General features: G+C 48.4%; 1 protein-coding gene across 1 annotated transcript; it reads right to left on the bottom strand.

Moving 5' to 3' along the window:
* Positions 1–1,721: 1,721 nt before the first annotated feature.
* LOC116750611 (adenylate kinase isoenzyme 1) lies at positions 1,722–16,333 on the bottom strand. The gene is made up of 2 exons (XM_032625475.1): positions 16,166–16,333; positions 1,722–1,919 (listed from the first exon to the last, which is right to left on the bottom strand). Exons 1-2 carry the CDS (start codon positions 16,331–16,333, stop codon positions 1,722–1,724), a joined length of 366 nt encoding a protein of 121 aa, XP_032481366.1.
* Between the last annotated feature and the right edge of the window lie 1,249 nt (positions 16,334–17,582).

The raw sequence follows: 17,582 nt of genomic DNA, 5'->3' as shown, positions 1-17,582 counted from the left end.
GGCGTGCTGGCCGCAGTTGTGTTTGCAGAGGAAACAAGCTGAAGAGGAATTTGGCCCATGAGAGTGGGGTGTTGGCCCCCCAAAGACTGGCCTCCTGGTCTTGTAGGAAGGGAGAAGCAGGCAGAGCCCCAGCAGTGCAGTCCTCCCCCAGCGTTCCCGCCTCTGGGAACGTGGGGAGCAAGGCCCCCAGGAGGGTCCCCAGGGACAGGTGTTCCCATGGATACAGCCTGCCACCACAGCAAACCCATGGCCGGCCGTGCCTTGCGGGACTCGGCCTGGCCCTGATGGCATGTCTAGCTGTGGCCTGTTTGCTAGCGAGCCCTGAGGTGGGAACCTGGCCTGTTGAAAGGAAGGGCGTCCTTTCCAGTGGTTTGTGGCAGTCTAAGGACGAGGACAGGAGATGGGACGGTGGTCTGAGAGGCCACTTGAGCTGCTGGGCCCAGGGGTGAGCGTGCGGGGGCATGCTGTTTGCCTGGGGTGTTCCTCTGGGATTTAGGGTTGAAATCCCAGCACTGAGAAACTCGGCAGTCACACTCAGAATGTGGATGTCTGGGCCCGCAGGCTTCAGTAGCAGGAGCAGCAACAGCTGCCGCCTCCAGGTGGGGCTGCTCATGGCCCCCATGACCTTCCAGATTAATTAGGGACCTGTCCCAGCAGCAGTGCCCCTTGGTGGCCCCCAGTCAGACCACCTGTGGGGCAGTGGGCCTAGGAAAGAGGGAGGTTGTCGATCTGGGGTCACGTGGGGGAGTCAGCTTAGATCGGAACCCCAGGCTCCCCTCACCAGGCGTCTCACCTCAGGCCAGTGCACCCTCTCTGAGCTCTGGGGCAAGGGGAAAGTCGGAGCCCCCGGCCCTCTACTGACTCACTGCAGACTTTTGATGACAGAGCAGCACTTGGCAAAAATGTTTTCTGGAGCTGCTTCTGCCAAGATCTAGAGAAGGGGAGCAAAGAGGGGTCATGACGTTCTGAGTATCGCAGGGTCACTGCCCTCCACCCCCTGACGGAGGGGGTGACAGGTTCACAGGCCCCTTTTAGTTGCTGGTAAAGGACTGAGAGGTGCACCCCTGGGCCGTGTGGATGAGGAGACGGAAATGGTCAGGAGGGCTGCCTTGCAAGGCTATGCGTTACTAACAGCTGGGCACAAACTGTGGGATGCTGTCCCTGGGAACAGGCCATAGGACCAGGGTTGTGCCAGGCTAGCTCACCCCCTTCCCATCCCATCCTTGGTGGTTGAGGCTAGTTTCTCTCTTGCTCTTACCTTTGGTTGCGGGAGGGGAACAGGAATGACACCAGAGTTCTCTGTCCTCACAGCAGTGAAAGTACAGGAGTTGCATGGGTCACTTTAGGATTAAGATATCCCTGCTTTCTACCTTGAAAACACATGGCTGGCTTTGATTTGAGCTGTGGTTGACCAGTTGTCCTAATCTTAACACGTACGTGTGTGTGTGTGTGTGTGTGTGTGTGTGTTTGTAGATAGATTCTAAAATGTATTTAATTTTGCAGTTTTGGAGCCATTCTGTTTAGACCTTCCGTGTCATACCAGGGAGGCCACAGACTGCACCCATTCTGCCTAATGGAAGAAATGGAACTCCCCAGTGTACATGCTGGGGAAACTGAGGCCCAGAGTTCTGGGATTCAGGGCTGCAGTATAACCCCTGTGCTGTTTCAAATGGACTTGCTCCCCTGGAGGGCCAGGGGAGTGAGCAGCAAGCAGGGAGTACTTAGTTTCGGAGCAGGTTCTTCTGCTGGTAAAGGGCCAGGGTGGGCTCACACAGGGTGTAATGCATGTCCAGGCGCTGGCAGATGGCCAACTTGCAGTCAGAGGCCCGGCACTCCACCTGGCCCCGGTGCAGCACTCTCTGGACCATTGTCTCCATGGAGCAGTGAAACACGATGATGAGGTTGGGGGCCTGGCCCGCCTAGGCACCCGGGAAGGGGGCTGGGTGAGGAAGAGGCTGGGCGCACTGGCCCCCTGTGTACCCCTGCCCCAGAGATCAGGAATCTAGGGTGGTGTGGCCCAGTAAAGAATAACCAGGCCCCTGGGTCCGTTTTACTTCTGGAGTTCCAAGTTTTTGTTTTATGTGTTTATTTTTTGGACAGGTAGGGCAAAACAACACCACTGGGAAAGGGCGAAGAGTCTCCTTGCTGTCCCCAGGCACCCAGTTTCACCTTCCCTGGAGGCAACCAAGTTCTCTATTTCTTGCGTCTCCTTCCGGAAGTATTTTACGCACTTGCCAGGCAGATCTGGTTCTGATGTTCTTTTTCCTCCTTTTTCATACAATGGTAAAGACATTGATTTGCCCTTGATTTTATTCACTTAGTAAGCTGGAGATGGTTGCACATTGGCACACGAGGAAGTTCCCGATCCTTTTTAATCACTATATAGTATGCTGTTGTGTGGACGTGTTATGATTTACTTAACTGGTTCCTCGATGGGTATTTAGATTGAAATATCCCTTTTCAGATGGATTTAAGCAGTTTCTCCTTGCCTTCCTCTTGCCTAGACACTTTCATTGGGGAAAGTACAAGAGTTGCCAGCTCACCACTGCGCTGCCTCCCACTGCAGGGAGACCTCCCTGGGTCTCCGAGGCCGCCCACTGTGAGCCCCACCTCCTCCTACTTCCTCCAGAATTTTCTTGCAAAATAGAATCTGTCAGCACTTTAAAACAACAACAAAAACACAACCAAGTGGGATTCACTCACCAGGAAAGCAAGGATGGTTCGATACAGTTGTGTTAATATCTTAAGTAAAGAAAAAGTCATATGAGAATTCTCAGAAACACAGAACAATTTAAAAGACAAAATTCACGCATTCCTGATTTGAAAAAAAAAAAAACAACACTCGAAATTGGTAAATATATCCTCAGCCAGCATCTTATTTAATGGAAACTTGCTCTCCTGCTGAAGTTGGGAATAAGATAAAATTGCCCACTCTTATTTGCCTGGCGGCGCAGTGGTTAAGAATCCACCCGCCAATGTAGGGGACATGGGTTTGAGCCCTTGTCTGGGAAGATCCCACATGCCGTGGAACAACTAAGCCCGTGCACCACAACTACTGAGCCTGTGAGCCACAACTACTGAAGCCCATGTAACTAGAGCCCTGCTCCACAACAAGAGAAGCCACCACAAAAAGAAGCCCGTGCACCACAATGAAGAGTAGCCCCGACTCGCCGCAACTAGAGAAAGCCTGCATGCAGCAATGAAGACCCAATGCAGCCAAAAATTAATTAATTTTAAAATAATTGCCCACTCTTGACATTATGACTTAGTAAGATATGAGAGGATTAGCTAAAGCAACGAGATAAAAGAAAACAATGGGAGAAACCCGAATTGGAAAGGAGGAGATAAAATCATGTCTGTTTGCAGATGGTGTGATTCTATTTCTGGAAAACTCACGAAAATCAACAAACTAGTACAGACTTCAGAGAATTTGGTAAAGTAACCGGATGTAGTATTAACATACAGAAGCTTACATGTATATGAAAATCACCAGTTAAGAGATAAGAAAGAAGGCCCCGTGGGCTTCCCTGGTGGCACAGTGGTTGAGAGTCCGCCTGCTGATGAAGGGGACATGGGTTCGTGCCCCAGTCCGGGAGGATCCCGCATGCCACGGAGCGGCTGGGCCCGTGAGCCGTAGCCGCTGGGCCTCCGTGTCCGGAGCCTGTGCTCCGCAACGGGAGAGGCCGCAACAGTGAGAGGCCTGTGTAACGCAAAAAAAAAAAAAAAAAGAAAGAAGGCCCAGTTTACAATAACATTACAAGCAACAACAAAAAATATATATATAAAACACTCAGGCAAAACTTTTCCCAAAACTGTGCACTGTCTTTAAAGGAAGATCTTTAAGGAAAACTTAGGTAAAATATTCCTAAGTGACTCAAAAGGAGACTGGAACAAAAGGAAGAGATACATGTTCTTGGGTACGAAGACTCAACGTTACAAAGCAGTCAGGATGTTTCTAAATGAGTTTATAATCTTAATGTGATCCAAATGTGATTTTTTTTTAGTGGAGATGGGTTGATTCTAACATTCGTCTACAAAAATAAGCAGGACTATCCAGGAAAAACAAGGCAAAGAAAAGCAATGGGCGGTGGAGGTGGGGAAGGGGGCATCCAACCTACCAGATATCAAAACATGGTAAAGCCGCCATCCTTAAACCAGTGCACAGGTGGACAGACAGACCCCTGAAAAAAAGGCACAATAAATCAAGGTCAAAAAATAATTGACAAACTGGACTGGGGGGAAAATTTGCAAACCATATCACAAACAGCTAATATACAAAGAGTTCCTAAAAATCAAGAAGAAAAAGACCAACAGTCTACTAGGGGGGAAAAAAAGGGAGCAAAAGATGTAAAGACTGCACCAAGGAAGAAGTGAAAATGGCCCTAGAACTTTGGAAAAGAATGGCAAGTCCAGAAATAGATTCAGGTGAATATGGAAAGTTGGTATGTGGCTGGGGTGCCACCTCAAGTCAACAGAGAAAGGACAGACTTTTAAATAAATGGTGTGGGGACAACTGTATTCACCATTTGGAATCCTTACCAAATTTCCCCAACTAGGATATGTTCCAATGGATCACAGACATAAATGTAAGAAATAAAACTATACAAGTACTAAAGAAACCATGGATGAATTAATTACCTTATAACCTGGGATTGAGAAAAACAACAACCATGATGTCTCAAAATTCAGGAGAAATAACAGAAAATATTGATAAGTTGGATGAAAGTTTTTAAAATAATTTCTGCATGTGAAAGAGGCACAATAGGGAGTTCCCTGGCAGTCCAGAGGTTAGGACTCAGAGCTTTCACTGCCATGGCCCTGGGTTAAATCCCTGGTCAGAGAACTAAGATCTCACAAGCTGTGCCACGTGGCAAAAAAGAAAACCAAAAAAAAAAGGCACAATAAATCAAGGTCAAAAAATAATTGACAAACTGGACTGGGGGGAAAATTTGCAAACCATATCACAAACAGCTAATATACAAAGAGTTCCTAAAAATCAAGAAGAAAAAGACCAACAGTCTACTAGGGGGGAAAAAAGGGGAGCAAAAGATGTAAAGACTGCACCAAAGAAGAAGTGAAAATGGCCCTAGAACTTTGGAAAAGATGCCCAACCTCATTCATCATAAGAGAAATGCCCATTTAAAACCACCGAAATACCATTTCACACCTAAGCAGGTTGACAAATGGCTGGTGGCAATGCGGAGCAAAGAGGAGAGTGATGCCATCAATCAAAATCATCGACACATTTCTCTTTAACCCCGCAATTCCACTCCTGAGAACCCATACTAAAGACGCTAGCAAAAATAAGAAGCGCTACATGAAGGTGATTGAGTGGGGCATCGTTGGTAGTGGGAAAAGATTGTGAACGGCTTGCTGTCTGTGGGCCGTCAGAGGAGTAAACAGTGGCGCTGCCACACAGCGGAATTCTGGTTGTAAAATGGGGCAAGGAAGAGGAGGACTTCTTGACACTGATGTGACATCTTCAGGGTATATCTGAACATTAAAAAAAGGAAGCCTGCTATATGTGGAATGCTACTTTCTGTGTGCAGAGGGACACACACAAGCACGCACACGGTTTATATTTGCAAAAAGGACAATCCAAAAATTAAAACGGTTGCCTGCAGGGAAAGGAGAGCACAGTTTGGGGTGGGGGTGGATCTACCTTTTTATGTGACTTTGACTTTGGAATCATTACATGTAGTGCAAATTCAAATTTTTAATTTAAAAAAGCAATCCCCAGGACTTCCCTGGTGGCGCAGTGTTTAAGAATTCACCTGCCAGTGCAGGGTACGTGGGTTCGATCCCTGCTCCAGGAAGATCCCACATTGCCGTGGAGCAACTAAGCCTGTGCGCCACAGCTACTGAGCCTGCGTGCGGCAACTACTGAAGCCCGCGCACCTAGAGCCAGTGCTCTGCAACAAGAGAAGCCAGCACAATGAGAAGCATGCACACCGCAACAAAGAGTAGCCCCCTGCTCACCACTACTACAGAAAGGCCACGTGCAGCAACGAAGACCCAACATAGCCAAAATTAATTAATTAATTAAAAAAAAGCAATCCCTAAACATCGAAAGCCAAGGTGAAATGAACGAACCCATGTGTCAATGTCACGCTGCAACTACACACAGAAAATAATTATCTCAAGGGACCCAGTGTTTTTGTGGTATGTCCACAGTGAGACCTATTGTAAAGGAAAACCAGAGCTGCAAACAGATCTTCCTTTGGTAGTTTTATTCTCAGTAGTTAAAATCGGTATGTTATTTGGAAACTATTTTGCATCTAATGGAATAATGCAAATGACAACGTCAGTGGTTTTAGGAACCAGGTTTTTTAGGGAAAAGAGAAAAGAGAAGTAAAACACTGTGACATTAAGTGTGAGCTGGAAATAACAGTAGAACTTGTGATTTTTTTTTTCCTTTCAAAAGTCTGTGTTTCCTAGCTCTGTCCACTGGAAAGGCCTGGAAATGATGACCACCCGGTAGCAATGAGTACCCCTGGCACCCAGATGGGACACCACTGAAAAAGGGCCTTCATGGAGAAATGGCCGATTCCAGAGCTGGACCGGAAATGTGAAGGGGTGGGGGGCGGGTGTGAAGTCTTGTGCAGTAAGAAAGCAAGAGGGTGAGTGTGAAATGGGGCTGTGTCCAGAGGACGCTATGCAATGAGAGAGGGCTACTTTTGGCCAAAGATGGGACAGCTTGAGCAACAACAAAAAAGAAGACTGGGGCTTCCCTGATGGCACAGTGGTTAAGAATCTGCCTGCCAATGCAGAGGACACGGGTTCGAGCCCTGGTCCAGGAAGATCCCACATGCTACGGAGCAACTAAGCCTGTGCGCCACAACTACTGAGCCTGCGCTCTAGAGCCCGTGAGCCACAACTACTAAGCCCGCGTGCCACGACTACTGAAGCCCACGTGCCTAGAGCCTGTGCTCCACAACAAGAGAAGCCACTGAAATGAGAAGCCCGTGTACCGCAACGAAGAGTATCCCCCGCTCACCACAACTAGAGAAAGCCTGGGTGCAGCAATGAAGACCCAACGCAGCAATCAATCAATAAATGTATTACAAAAAAAGATTGATTATTGCCATCATCAAAAAGACTACATGGGGCTTCCCTGGTGGCGCAGTGGTTGAGAATATGCCTGCCAAAGCAGGGGACAGGGGTTAGAGCCCTGGTCTGGGAAGATCCCACATGCCGCAGAGCAGCTGGGCCCGTGAGCCACAACTACTGAGCCTGCGCGTCTGGAGCCTGTGCTCAGCAACAAGAGAGGCCGCGATAGTGAAAGGCCTGCACACCGCGATGAAGAGTGGCCCCTGCTTGCCGCAACTAGAGAAAGCCCTTGCACAGAAACAAAGACCCAACACAGCCAAAAATAAATAAATAAATATATATTTTTAAAAGGGCTTAATACATTAAAAAAAAAGACTACAAACAATAAATGCTAGAGAAGGTATGGAGAAAAATGAACCCTTCTACACCATTGGTGGGAATGTAAATTGGTGCAGCCGGTATGGAAAACAGTATGGAGCTTCCTTAAAAAACTAAAAATAGAGTTACCATATGATCTAGCAATCCCACTCTTGGGCATATATCTGGAGAAAACCGTAATTCGAAAAGCTACGTGCACCCCAGTGTTCATAGCAGGACTGTTACATAGCAACCAAGACATGGAAGCAACCTAAGTGTCCATCAACAGAGGAATAGATGAAGAAAATGTGGGGCTTCCCTGGTGGCGCAGTGGTTGAGAGTCTGCCTGCTGATGCAGGGAACGTGGGTTTGTGCCCTGGTCCTGGAAGATTCCACATGCCGCGGAGCGGCTAGGCCCATGAACCATGGCCGCTGAGCCCGCGCGTCCGCAGCCTGTGCTCCGCAACGGGAGAGGCCACAACAGTGAGAGGTCCGCGTACCGCAATAAAAAAAAAAAAGAAAGAAAGAAAGAAAATGTGTTACCTATATATATACACAATAGAATATTACTCAGCCATAAAGAAGAACAAAATAATGCCATTTGCAGCAACATGGGTGGATCTAGAGATTATCATACTAAGTGAAATAAGGCAGACAGAGAAAGACAAATATATGATACCACTCATATGTGGAATCTAATTTTTAAAAAAATGACACAAATGAACTTACTTACAAAACAGAAACAGACTTATAGATGTCGAAAACAAACTTACGATACCAAAGGGGAAATGTGGCAGGGAGGGATAAATCAGGAGCTTGGGGTGAACGCACACACACTACTATATATAAGATAGATAACCAACAAGCACCTACCGTGTAGCACAGGGAACTCTACTCAATATTCTGTGATAACCTATATGAGAGAAGAATCTGAAAAAAAAAGAATATATGTATGGGTATAACTGAATCACTTTGTTTTACACCTGAAACTAACACAACATTTTAAAGCAACTATACTTCAATAAATTTTTTAAAAGACTAATTGAAGCACTTTAAACACACAAAGATGCTTGAGTTAGTAAGGATGAGAGAGAACAAAACGAAGGAAGACCAAATAACGAGCCTCACGGTCACCATCAGAGATGAGTAGTACACCCAACCTCAGTCTGAAAATGGGCCCTGGTAGGGAAGAAGATAAGCATGTATCCCACCTGTCTGGTAGGAACTATATTTCAGGATAACCAAACAGCCCTGGTTGAGGAAGGACATTTCTTCTTTAGGGAAGAATTCCAGCTAATTGATGTGGGGGGGGAAAATGACTAAAAGAGAAACGTACAGCTTTCGAATTGATTCAGAATATGAATTAATTGATGTCAACAACAAATGAAACTGTAAGATAAGAGGCCGACAGGACATGTTACAGCAGCCCCTAGCTGACCCTGCATCAGTTTGTGAGGGCTGCCACACCAAGTACCAGAGACCGGGTGACTCCAACCACAGAAATTCCATGTCCTCACAGTCTTGGAGATGGGACATCTGAGATGGAGGTGCTGGCAGGGTGGATTCCTCCGGCCGCCTCTCCTTGGCTTGTAGATGGCCGTTTTCTCCCTGTGTCCTCACACAGTCACTCCTTTGTCTGTGTCCTAATCTCTTCTTATAAGGACACCAGTCGTATTGGGTTAGGACTGATCTTGAGGACCTTTTAATGTAATCACCTCTTTAAAGACCCATCTCCAAATCCAGTCACATTCTGAGGTCCTGGGAGTTAGGGCCTCAACACATGGATTTGAGGGGGGGACACAGTTCAGCCCATAACAGATCACTTACTAAGAGCAGGGCAACTGGGCATGAAGGAGCCTCCTTCCTGAATGATGCAGTACAACCAAGGTATTGAACCACAGTGCTCTGCACCAAATTCACACTGAATTGGACAGAAAAGAACTGCAAGCACAACGCGAATTCTGTTTTCCCCACTTTCCCAAGTTCACTGCCTGGGCCCTGGTGAACATTCAAAGACCTGGGTCCTCTTAAGTAACACATTGAAACACATGGAAAAAAACCAACTATGGCAAACAGACAACTAAACATTGTGTGCTATCCGATAGGAGTTCACATCACCACCTATGAAGTGCACTTGAAAAAATGGAATCTAAGTTCCGAGCCAGACTCTAGACATGCTACCAATTCACAGGACACATAGAGGAGAGGGGAGCATGATAAGAAAACAAAAAACAAAACACTCTGCAATCAGCAAAATCCTTGCTGTGCAAAATAAAGAGAACCAAAGACTAGGTTTCTTCAATTAATAAAAAGAGACAGGGGACTTCCCTGGTGGTCCAGCGGTTAAGATTCCACGCGCCCATTACAGGGGACCCAGCTTCCAACCCTGGTCAGGGAACTAGATCCTGCACGCATGCCACAACTAAAGAAAAAGATCCCACATGCTGCAGCTAAGACCTGACACAGCCAAACAAACAAATAAATAAAATTTATTTTTGAAAATAGGTTTTAAAAATAAAAGAGACAGAGATGGAAGGAACATAAAGCACGTTTACGCTACGCTGTAGTCTGTTAGGTGTGCCATAGCATTATGTCTTTTAAAAATATACATACCTTCATTTAAAAATATGTTCTTGCTAAAAAATGCTAATCATTGCGCCTTCAGCGAGTCGTAATCTTTTTGCTGGTGGAGGGTCTGGCCTCTATGGCTGCTGACTGATCAGGGTGATGGTTGCTGACGGCTGGGGTGGCTGCCGCGACTTCTTAAAGTAAGACAACAGTGAACTCTGCTGCGTCAATTGACCCTTCCTTTTATGAACCATTTCTCTGTAGCGTGCTGTGCTATTTGATAGCATTTTACCTGCAGCAGAACTTCTTTCAAAACTGAAGTCAATCCCCTCAAACCCTGCCGCTGCTTTATCAACTAAGTTTCTGTCATATCCTAAATCCTTTGTTGTCATTGCAACAATCGTCACAGCGTCTTCACCAGGGGTAGCTTCCATCTCCAGAAACCACTCCCTTTGCTCATCCATAAGAAGCAACTCCTCACCTGTGAAAGTTTTATCCTGAGATTTCAGCAGTTGTCCCATCCTCAGACTCCACTTCTAATTCTAGCTCTCTTGCTGTTTCCACAGCGTCTGCAGTGACTTCCTCCACTGAAGTTTTGAACCCCTCAAAGTCATCCATAAGGGTTGGAATCAACTTCTCCCAAATTCCCGTTAGTGTTGATATTTGACCTCTTCCCACAAATTATGAATTTTCTTTTCTTGTTTTTTTTTTGGCTATGTCTTGAGGTATGTGGAACTTCCCCAACTGCGGATCGAACCCATGCCCCCTGCAGTGGAAGCGCGGAGTCTTAACCACTGGACCGCCAGGGAAGTCCTCATGAATGTTCTTAATGGCATCTAGAATGGTGAATCCTTTCCAGAAGGTTTCCAGCTGACTTCAGAGGAATCACTGTCTATGGCAGCTATAGCCTTACAAAATGTATTTCTTAAACAATGAGACTTGAAAGTTGAAATGATTCCTTGATCCATGGGCTGCAAAATGGATGTTATGTTAGCAGGCATGGAAACAACAGGAATCTCCTTGACCATCGCCATCAGAGCTCTTGGGTGACCAGGTGTATTGTCAATGGGCAGTAATATTTTGAAAGGAACCTTTTTTTCTGAACAGTAGGTCTCAACAGTGGGCTTAAAATACTCAGTAAACCATGTTGTCAACAGATGTGCTGTCATCCAGGCTTTGTTCTTCCATTTGCAGAGCACAGGTAGAGTAGATGGGGCATAATTCTGAAGGGCCCTAGGATTTGGGGAATGGTAAGTGAGCATTGGCTTCAACTGAAAGTCACCAGCTGCATCTTGTTAGCTGACATCCCTAACAAGAGAGCCAGCCTGACCTTTGAAGCTTGGAAGCCAGGCACTGACTTCTCCTGTCTAGCTATGAAAGTCCTAGATGACATCATCTTCCAGTCATAGAAGGCTGACGGGAATTCACTGGCAGTACAGTGGTTAGGACTCCATGCTTCCACTGCAGTGGGCACGGGTTCCATCCCCGGTCAGGGAACTAAGATTCCTCATGCCGCGCGGCATGGCCAAAAAAAAAAAAAAAAAAAAAATAGAAGGCTGTTCCATCTACATTGACAGTCTGTTTAGTGTAGCCACCTTCCTGAATGGTCTTAACTAGATCTTCTGGAGAACTTGCTGCGGCTTCTACACCAGCACTCGCTGCTTCCCCTTGCACTTCGATGTCATGGAAACGGCTTCTTTCCTTAAACCTCATGAAACCACCTCGGCTGGCCTCACACTTTTTTCTGCAGCTTCCTCACCTCTCTCAGCCTTCAAAGAACTGAAGAGAGTTAGCGCCTTGCGCTGGATGAGGCTTTGACTTAACGGAATGTTCTGGCTGGTTTGATCTTCTATCCAGACCACGAAAACTTCTACCCTATCAGCAGGGAGGCTGTTTCACCTTCGTATCATTCACGTATTCACTGGAGTAGCATTCTTAACCTCCTTCAAGGACTTGTCCTTTGCATTCACAACTTGGCTAACTGTTTGGCACGAGAGGCCCAGCTTTCAGCTTATCTCAGCCTTTGACATGCCTTCCTCACTAAGCTTCATCATTTCTAGCTTTTGATTTAAAGTAAAGGACATACAACCCTTCCCTTCACTTGAACACTTGGAGGCCATTGTAAGGTTACTAACCGATCTGATTTCAATACTGTTGTGTCTCAGGGAATAGGGAAGCCAGAGGAGAAGAAGAGAGATGGGGGAACGGCTGGTCAGTGGAGCAGTCAGAACACACACAACGTTCATTGATTAAGTTCGCCGTCTTATATGGGTGCAGTTCACGGCACCCCAAAGCAATTACTACAATAGTAACATCAAAGATCACTGTTCACAGCTCATCATAACAAATATAATCATAATGAAAAAGTTGGAAATATTGCGAGAATTACCAAAACGTTACACAGAGATACGAACTGAGCAAAAGTTGTTGTGAAAATGGTGCCGATAGATTTGCCCAACACAGGGTTGCCACAGACCTTCGATCTGTGAAAAAATGTAATAAAGCAAAGAGCATCAAACTGAGGTCTGCCTGTAGATGAAAAGGACAGAGACAAAGCAACCAATCGCAGTGGGCCAACCTTACTTAAATCCCGATTAAAACAAGATGCGAAAAGAAAAAGATTTTGAGGTGTTCACGGGAATCTGCATAATGATTGGTTATTTGATGACACGAAGGATATTAAGGTGAATAACAGAAGCGTGATACAATTTTACAAAAGTCTTTACCTTTTAGGAAATATATACTAGAATATTCATGGATTAAAAAGAAAAGCAGATGGGATTGACGTATATACACTAATATGTATAAAATAGATAACTAATAAGAACCTGCTGTATAAAAAAAAAAAAGCACAAAATGGATGGAACCTGAATCTATTGTAAGAACGCCTGTAGTTAACGTTCAGTGTACAGGGCCAATGACGAATGGAAGGAGACAAATAATGCACACGGGACAATCCCAAGGATGAGAGTTTGTACAAGACAAATGACCCAGAGTCTTCAACGAGTCAAGGGCAGGAGGGAAGCAGGGAGGGAGGACTGTCCGCCTTGGATTAGGAGACGCCCGGTGAGGACCTCGTTTTACTCATAAATCTGACCAGCTGGGAATCAAAGAGACATTTTTCAGCTGTGGGGGAAATGCAGATGTGGATGGGGGCAATCGGGTAGTCTCAAGGGATTCACATTAATCATCTGAGATGCTGTTGGGTGAGGAAACGCTCATAATGGGATTCGGGATGGGCTTCAGAACACATAATCGGCAATCTTGACGTTTGGCACCGATAAAGTAAGTGTGGCCAAACCATGATCATGTGGGACTTCCCTGGAGGTCCAGTGGTTAAGACTGCGCTTTCACTGCTGAGGGCCCGGGTTTGATCCCTGGTTGGGGAACTAAGATCCCATAAGCTGCACAGAGTGGCCAAAAAAACCAAAAAACACTCTTTTAAGCCAGAGCCCCATTTATCTTCATTTTGTCACTTCTGAGAGACACACAGTTACCAAAGAAAAGCATGTCTCCTGTTCCTCTTAGTGTGAAGCCACCATGCAAGCAGGACCCTAAATGGGCCTCTGTGAAGGAGAGGGAGAGGGTGGGTATAGGGGGGATGGCGGGGGGCACAGAGGACACATCCCGTCCACATGGTGAAAATCGTGGCCTCTATCCTGGCTTGGCCACCTAAATGGTGTGACCCGGGCAAGCTCCCGGATCCCTCAGTGAAAAAAGCAGGGTGCTGACTGTGCGGGCGCCTGGAACGTTCCAGAAGATCAGAGTTCATCTGTGCAGAGGGTCGAGACCAGCTCCGGGCTGGTAAAAAGCTCTGGAGGAGTTCACACTGCTGTTGCCATGGGGATGTGCAGGCCCCTGTGTTGCCAAGTCAGATGTTTTTCAACAGAAGCTGGGAGTTTTGATGTGGCATCTCTGGATTTTTGAAGGTTGGCCACTAATTTAAAACAAAAAAAGTGTCAAACACCGAAGAGTCCAAACTGAACATATTGGTGGATTCCATGGGGCGCGAGGGCCAGGAGTTTGTAGCCTCTGCCCTGATGCTTTGCAGCCACTTGGGGAGCCCATCCAGCTGGCATGGGTGACCGGGTGCCTACTTTAGGCCAGGCGCTGGCCTGGCGCTGAGCCAGTCATTAGCCTGGCCTTTGCCCGCCAGGCTCCCAGACCAGGAGAGGGAGCCCAGTATTTGCCGTTTACCTTCATCCCAGGGAGCCCGACAGAATTGCTTTAGTGGAGGTGCGCACAGAGGGCGGGGCCCCACCGACGGCCCCTCCCAGCCCCTGTCGGCGCCCCGCTACGCCACGACCTTTGTCTGATTCCGTCCCTCGTGCCTGAATGTGTTTCTACTGGCGTCCAGCAAGTCCCAGGAAAGCCCAGAGGCCCCCAGCCTGCCGCAGTTTCTCTCTTCCTACTCAGGTGTCCGGATGGATGACTTTTCATGATGTTGGTCTTGCACGTCTGGCTGGCTCCACCGCTCAGCTCTGCACAGGGGTCCCCCCTGGACCCCCAAACTGAAGTAGCCCACTCGCACCTCTCCAGATGCCATTCTGTGTCCTGTTCTTCACTGCACTTACCGCTACCAGAAATGTGTTTTGTACGGAACGTGTTGCTGGTCCCTGTCTGCGGCATCCTAACAGCAGGGACCCCATGTGTCTGGTGAAGTCCAGAGGACTTAGCTTGTCCTCAAGAACTATCTCGGGCACAGGAGGTTAAATAAATAGATGAACGGAGAGTTACATTCCATCTTTACGGCCCAGAAATGATGCTAAATCCACCTGCCACTCAGTGGGCAAATAGTTTGTTTACCGGGCACCAGGGACTGTGCGGGGAGATGTTAAAATGACTTTGTCCATGACTGCCCCGGCGGTCCAGTGGTTAGGACTCTGCGCTTCCACTGCAGGGGGCACAAGTTCGATCCCTGGTTGGGGAACTAAGATCCCGCATGCTGCGCGGTGCAGCCAAAAACACCAAACCCAAACCAAACAGAATGACTTTGTCCCCACCCTCGGAGAGCTCACCAGCTCTTCACCCGGGTTCTAGATGCTTCCAACAATCTCCTCACTGTCCCCTAGATAACGCAAAACTCCATTTCCCTGTCAACAACTCCTCTCCCCCGGGGTCTTGCCCCTTCAGATCTCCATCCAAGGTGGGGAGGAGACCCGGCTTCGCACCCTCGCAGGTGTTGGGGTCACTCACAATGTGCTCAAACTCCTTGGCTTGCCTCAGCTCCCGGGGGAAGCCGTCAATGAGGAAGCCCCGGCTGTCCGGGCAGGACAGCATGTGGTCACTGATCATATCAAGGATATGACACCCTGGGGAGGGAAGGGGAGGCTGCATTCGGGGCCCAGGGCCCCTCACCTGCAAGGTCACCTTGGCAAGTTCTGGTGTATTTGGGGGAACACCCACTGCTGGGGTCTCTGGAAGCACTTTTTAAAAATTTTATTAATTTTGGCTGTGTTGGGTCTTCGTTGCTGTGCGTGGGCTTTCTCTAGTTGCGGTGAGCGGGGGCTACTCTTCGTTGTGGTGCGCGGGCTTCTCATTGCGGTGGCTTCTCTTGTTGCGGAGCACGTGCTCTAGGTGTGTGGGCTTCAGTAGTTGTGGCTCGCTGGCCCTTGAGCACAGGCTCACGGGCTTAGCTGCTCTGCAGCATGTGGGATCTTCCCGGACCAGGGCTTGAACGCGTGTCCCGTGCATTGGCAGGCGGATTCTTAACCACTGCGCCACCAGGGAAGCCCTGGAAGCACTTCTGAGAACGGGGCTCGGCCATGGTCCTCGGGGCGGGTGTCTGCCACATGCCAGGCTTGCTGGGCTCGTTTGCTCATCACTGTCATGAGGAACTGGGGTGACCTCCATCTTACAGTGAGGAATCGGGGGCAGAAGGGGCCACTGACATACAGGCCCGGGGTCACAAAGGGAATAAAGACTAGCTAAGTTTACTGAGCATTTCTTAAGGACCAGGAACTCTGCCAAGTGCTTTATAGGAATGACATCACCTGACCCTCACCCAGCCTTCTGCTGGGGGTCCAGCTGCTCTCCCATTTTACAGTTGAGGACACAGAGGCTCAGGGCAGCAAAGCAGCAGCCAGTGGCCCCAGACTTTGAGGCCCCTTGGCTCCCACAGGGCCTTTCTGGGAAGCTCCTCCCGATGTATGCCCTTCATCCCTCTGCCCCCGCACCTGGGATCTCTTACTGTGGGCACCAGGAGCCCCTGCAGCATGACGTCATGGATCTTCTGGCCCCGCCGGGTGCCTTGTTGGGCCTTCTGCCACAGCAGCTGGCCCAGCCCCACGTGGCAGAAGCCGTACTTGGTCGCCATGTTCTTGCACTTTGTCTCTTTGCCGCAGCCTGGGCCGCCCATCACGAAGATGATCAGGGAGGACTTGAGGATGTCTGCAGTGCCCAGGCAGGAAGGAGGGAGAGGGGTTGGTGCCTGTAGGGGCCAGCGAGCGGGCACCACGGTGACTGTGTCCATAGCTCAGTGTGTGTACTTGGTGACACCGGACACAGGTCTGCTAGCAGAACTACTTCTGCCCTAGGGTGGCATCTGGGGGTGTGGGTCCACGCCCAGTGGTATATCCAGGCATGGCACACATTAGTGCTGCTGCGGGTTGTGTGGATGAGGATGGGAACCCAAGCAGGCCACGCCCTTTGCACGCAGCATATCCTTGAAGCGTCACAACGGCCCCATCATCCCATTTTACAGCTGAGGAAACTGAGGCTCAGAGAGGGGCAGGGACTTGTCCATCCCTCCTGTCTCACCCGTTTCCCGTCTACTTTTACTGCATTCCAGCCCAGTGGAATTGGCTGTCCCTTGAACTCATCACCCCGCTGCTGTCGTACCCACCCCCAACCGCTCCCCACCCCTGGAATTCCCTACCCTAGTTCCCTTCAGGACACAGCTCACCCATCAGGTCTTCTCTAAGCTCTGCCCAAAGAGCCTCCCACTCCATCATTCCCAGTCTTTTTTTTTTTTTTAATAAATTTATTTATTTATTTTTGGCTACGCTGGGTCTTTGTTGCTGTGCGCAGGCTTTCTCTAGTTGCAGCGAGGGGTGGCTACTCTTTGTTGCGGTGCACGGGCTTCTCATTGTGGTGGCTACTCTTTGTTGTGGAGCATGGGCTCTAGGAACGCGGGCTCAGTATTTGTGGCTCGCGGGCTCCAGAGCGCAGGCTCAGTAGCTGTGGCGCATGGGCTTAGTTGCTCCACGGCATGTGGGATCTTCCCGGACCAGGGCACGAACCTGTGTTCCTTGCATTGGCAGGCAGATTCTTAACCACTGCGCCACCAGGGAAGTCCCCCATTCCCAGTCTTAGAATCCCATTCCCTCCAGCAATGGCCACAATCAGTAATGACTCTGTTTACTTGTTCTTGTTTGTCTCCCCAGCCAGACTCTGTACTCCACGAGGACAGGGTCTATCTGTCTTTCTCGTCCCTATATTTCTAGTAGTTGGCATGGTTTCTGACACGTCGTAGTGGATGAGGAATAGATGAATGTCCGTAACTATCAGACACATCTATGGAGTGCTGTAGTCTATGATGCAGTTTTGTTGTCTTGCTTCCCTCCCCTTTTTCTTAGCCAACTCCTAGTTTAAACCTTCCCTCTTCC

The sequence above is a fragment of the Phocoena sinus genome, chromosome 3 (genome assembly GCF_008692025.1).
Source record: "Phocoena sinus isolate mPhoSin1 chromosome 3, mPhoSin1.pri, whole genome shotgun sequence".
Classification (NCBI taxonomy): Eukaryota; Metazoa; Chordata; class Mammalia; order Artiodactyla; family Phocoenidae; genus Phocoena; species Phocoena sinus.
This window is presented reverse-complemented; position numbering and strand designations above follow the sequence as displayed.

What these genes read in the sequence shown, in the direction of transcription:
- LOC116750611 (XM_032625475.1), bottom strand. Translation starts at nt 16,333, where the DNA reads ATGGGCGGCCCAGGCTGCGGCAAAGAGACAAAGTGCAAGAACATGGCG. An exon ending in AGGGGCTCCTGGTGCCCACA is followed by an intron (nt 1,920 to 16,165) that starts GTAAGAGATCCC and finishes CCGGGTGCCTAG; the next exon opens with GCGGGCCAGGCCCCCAACCT.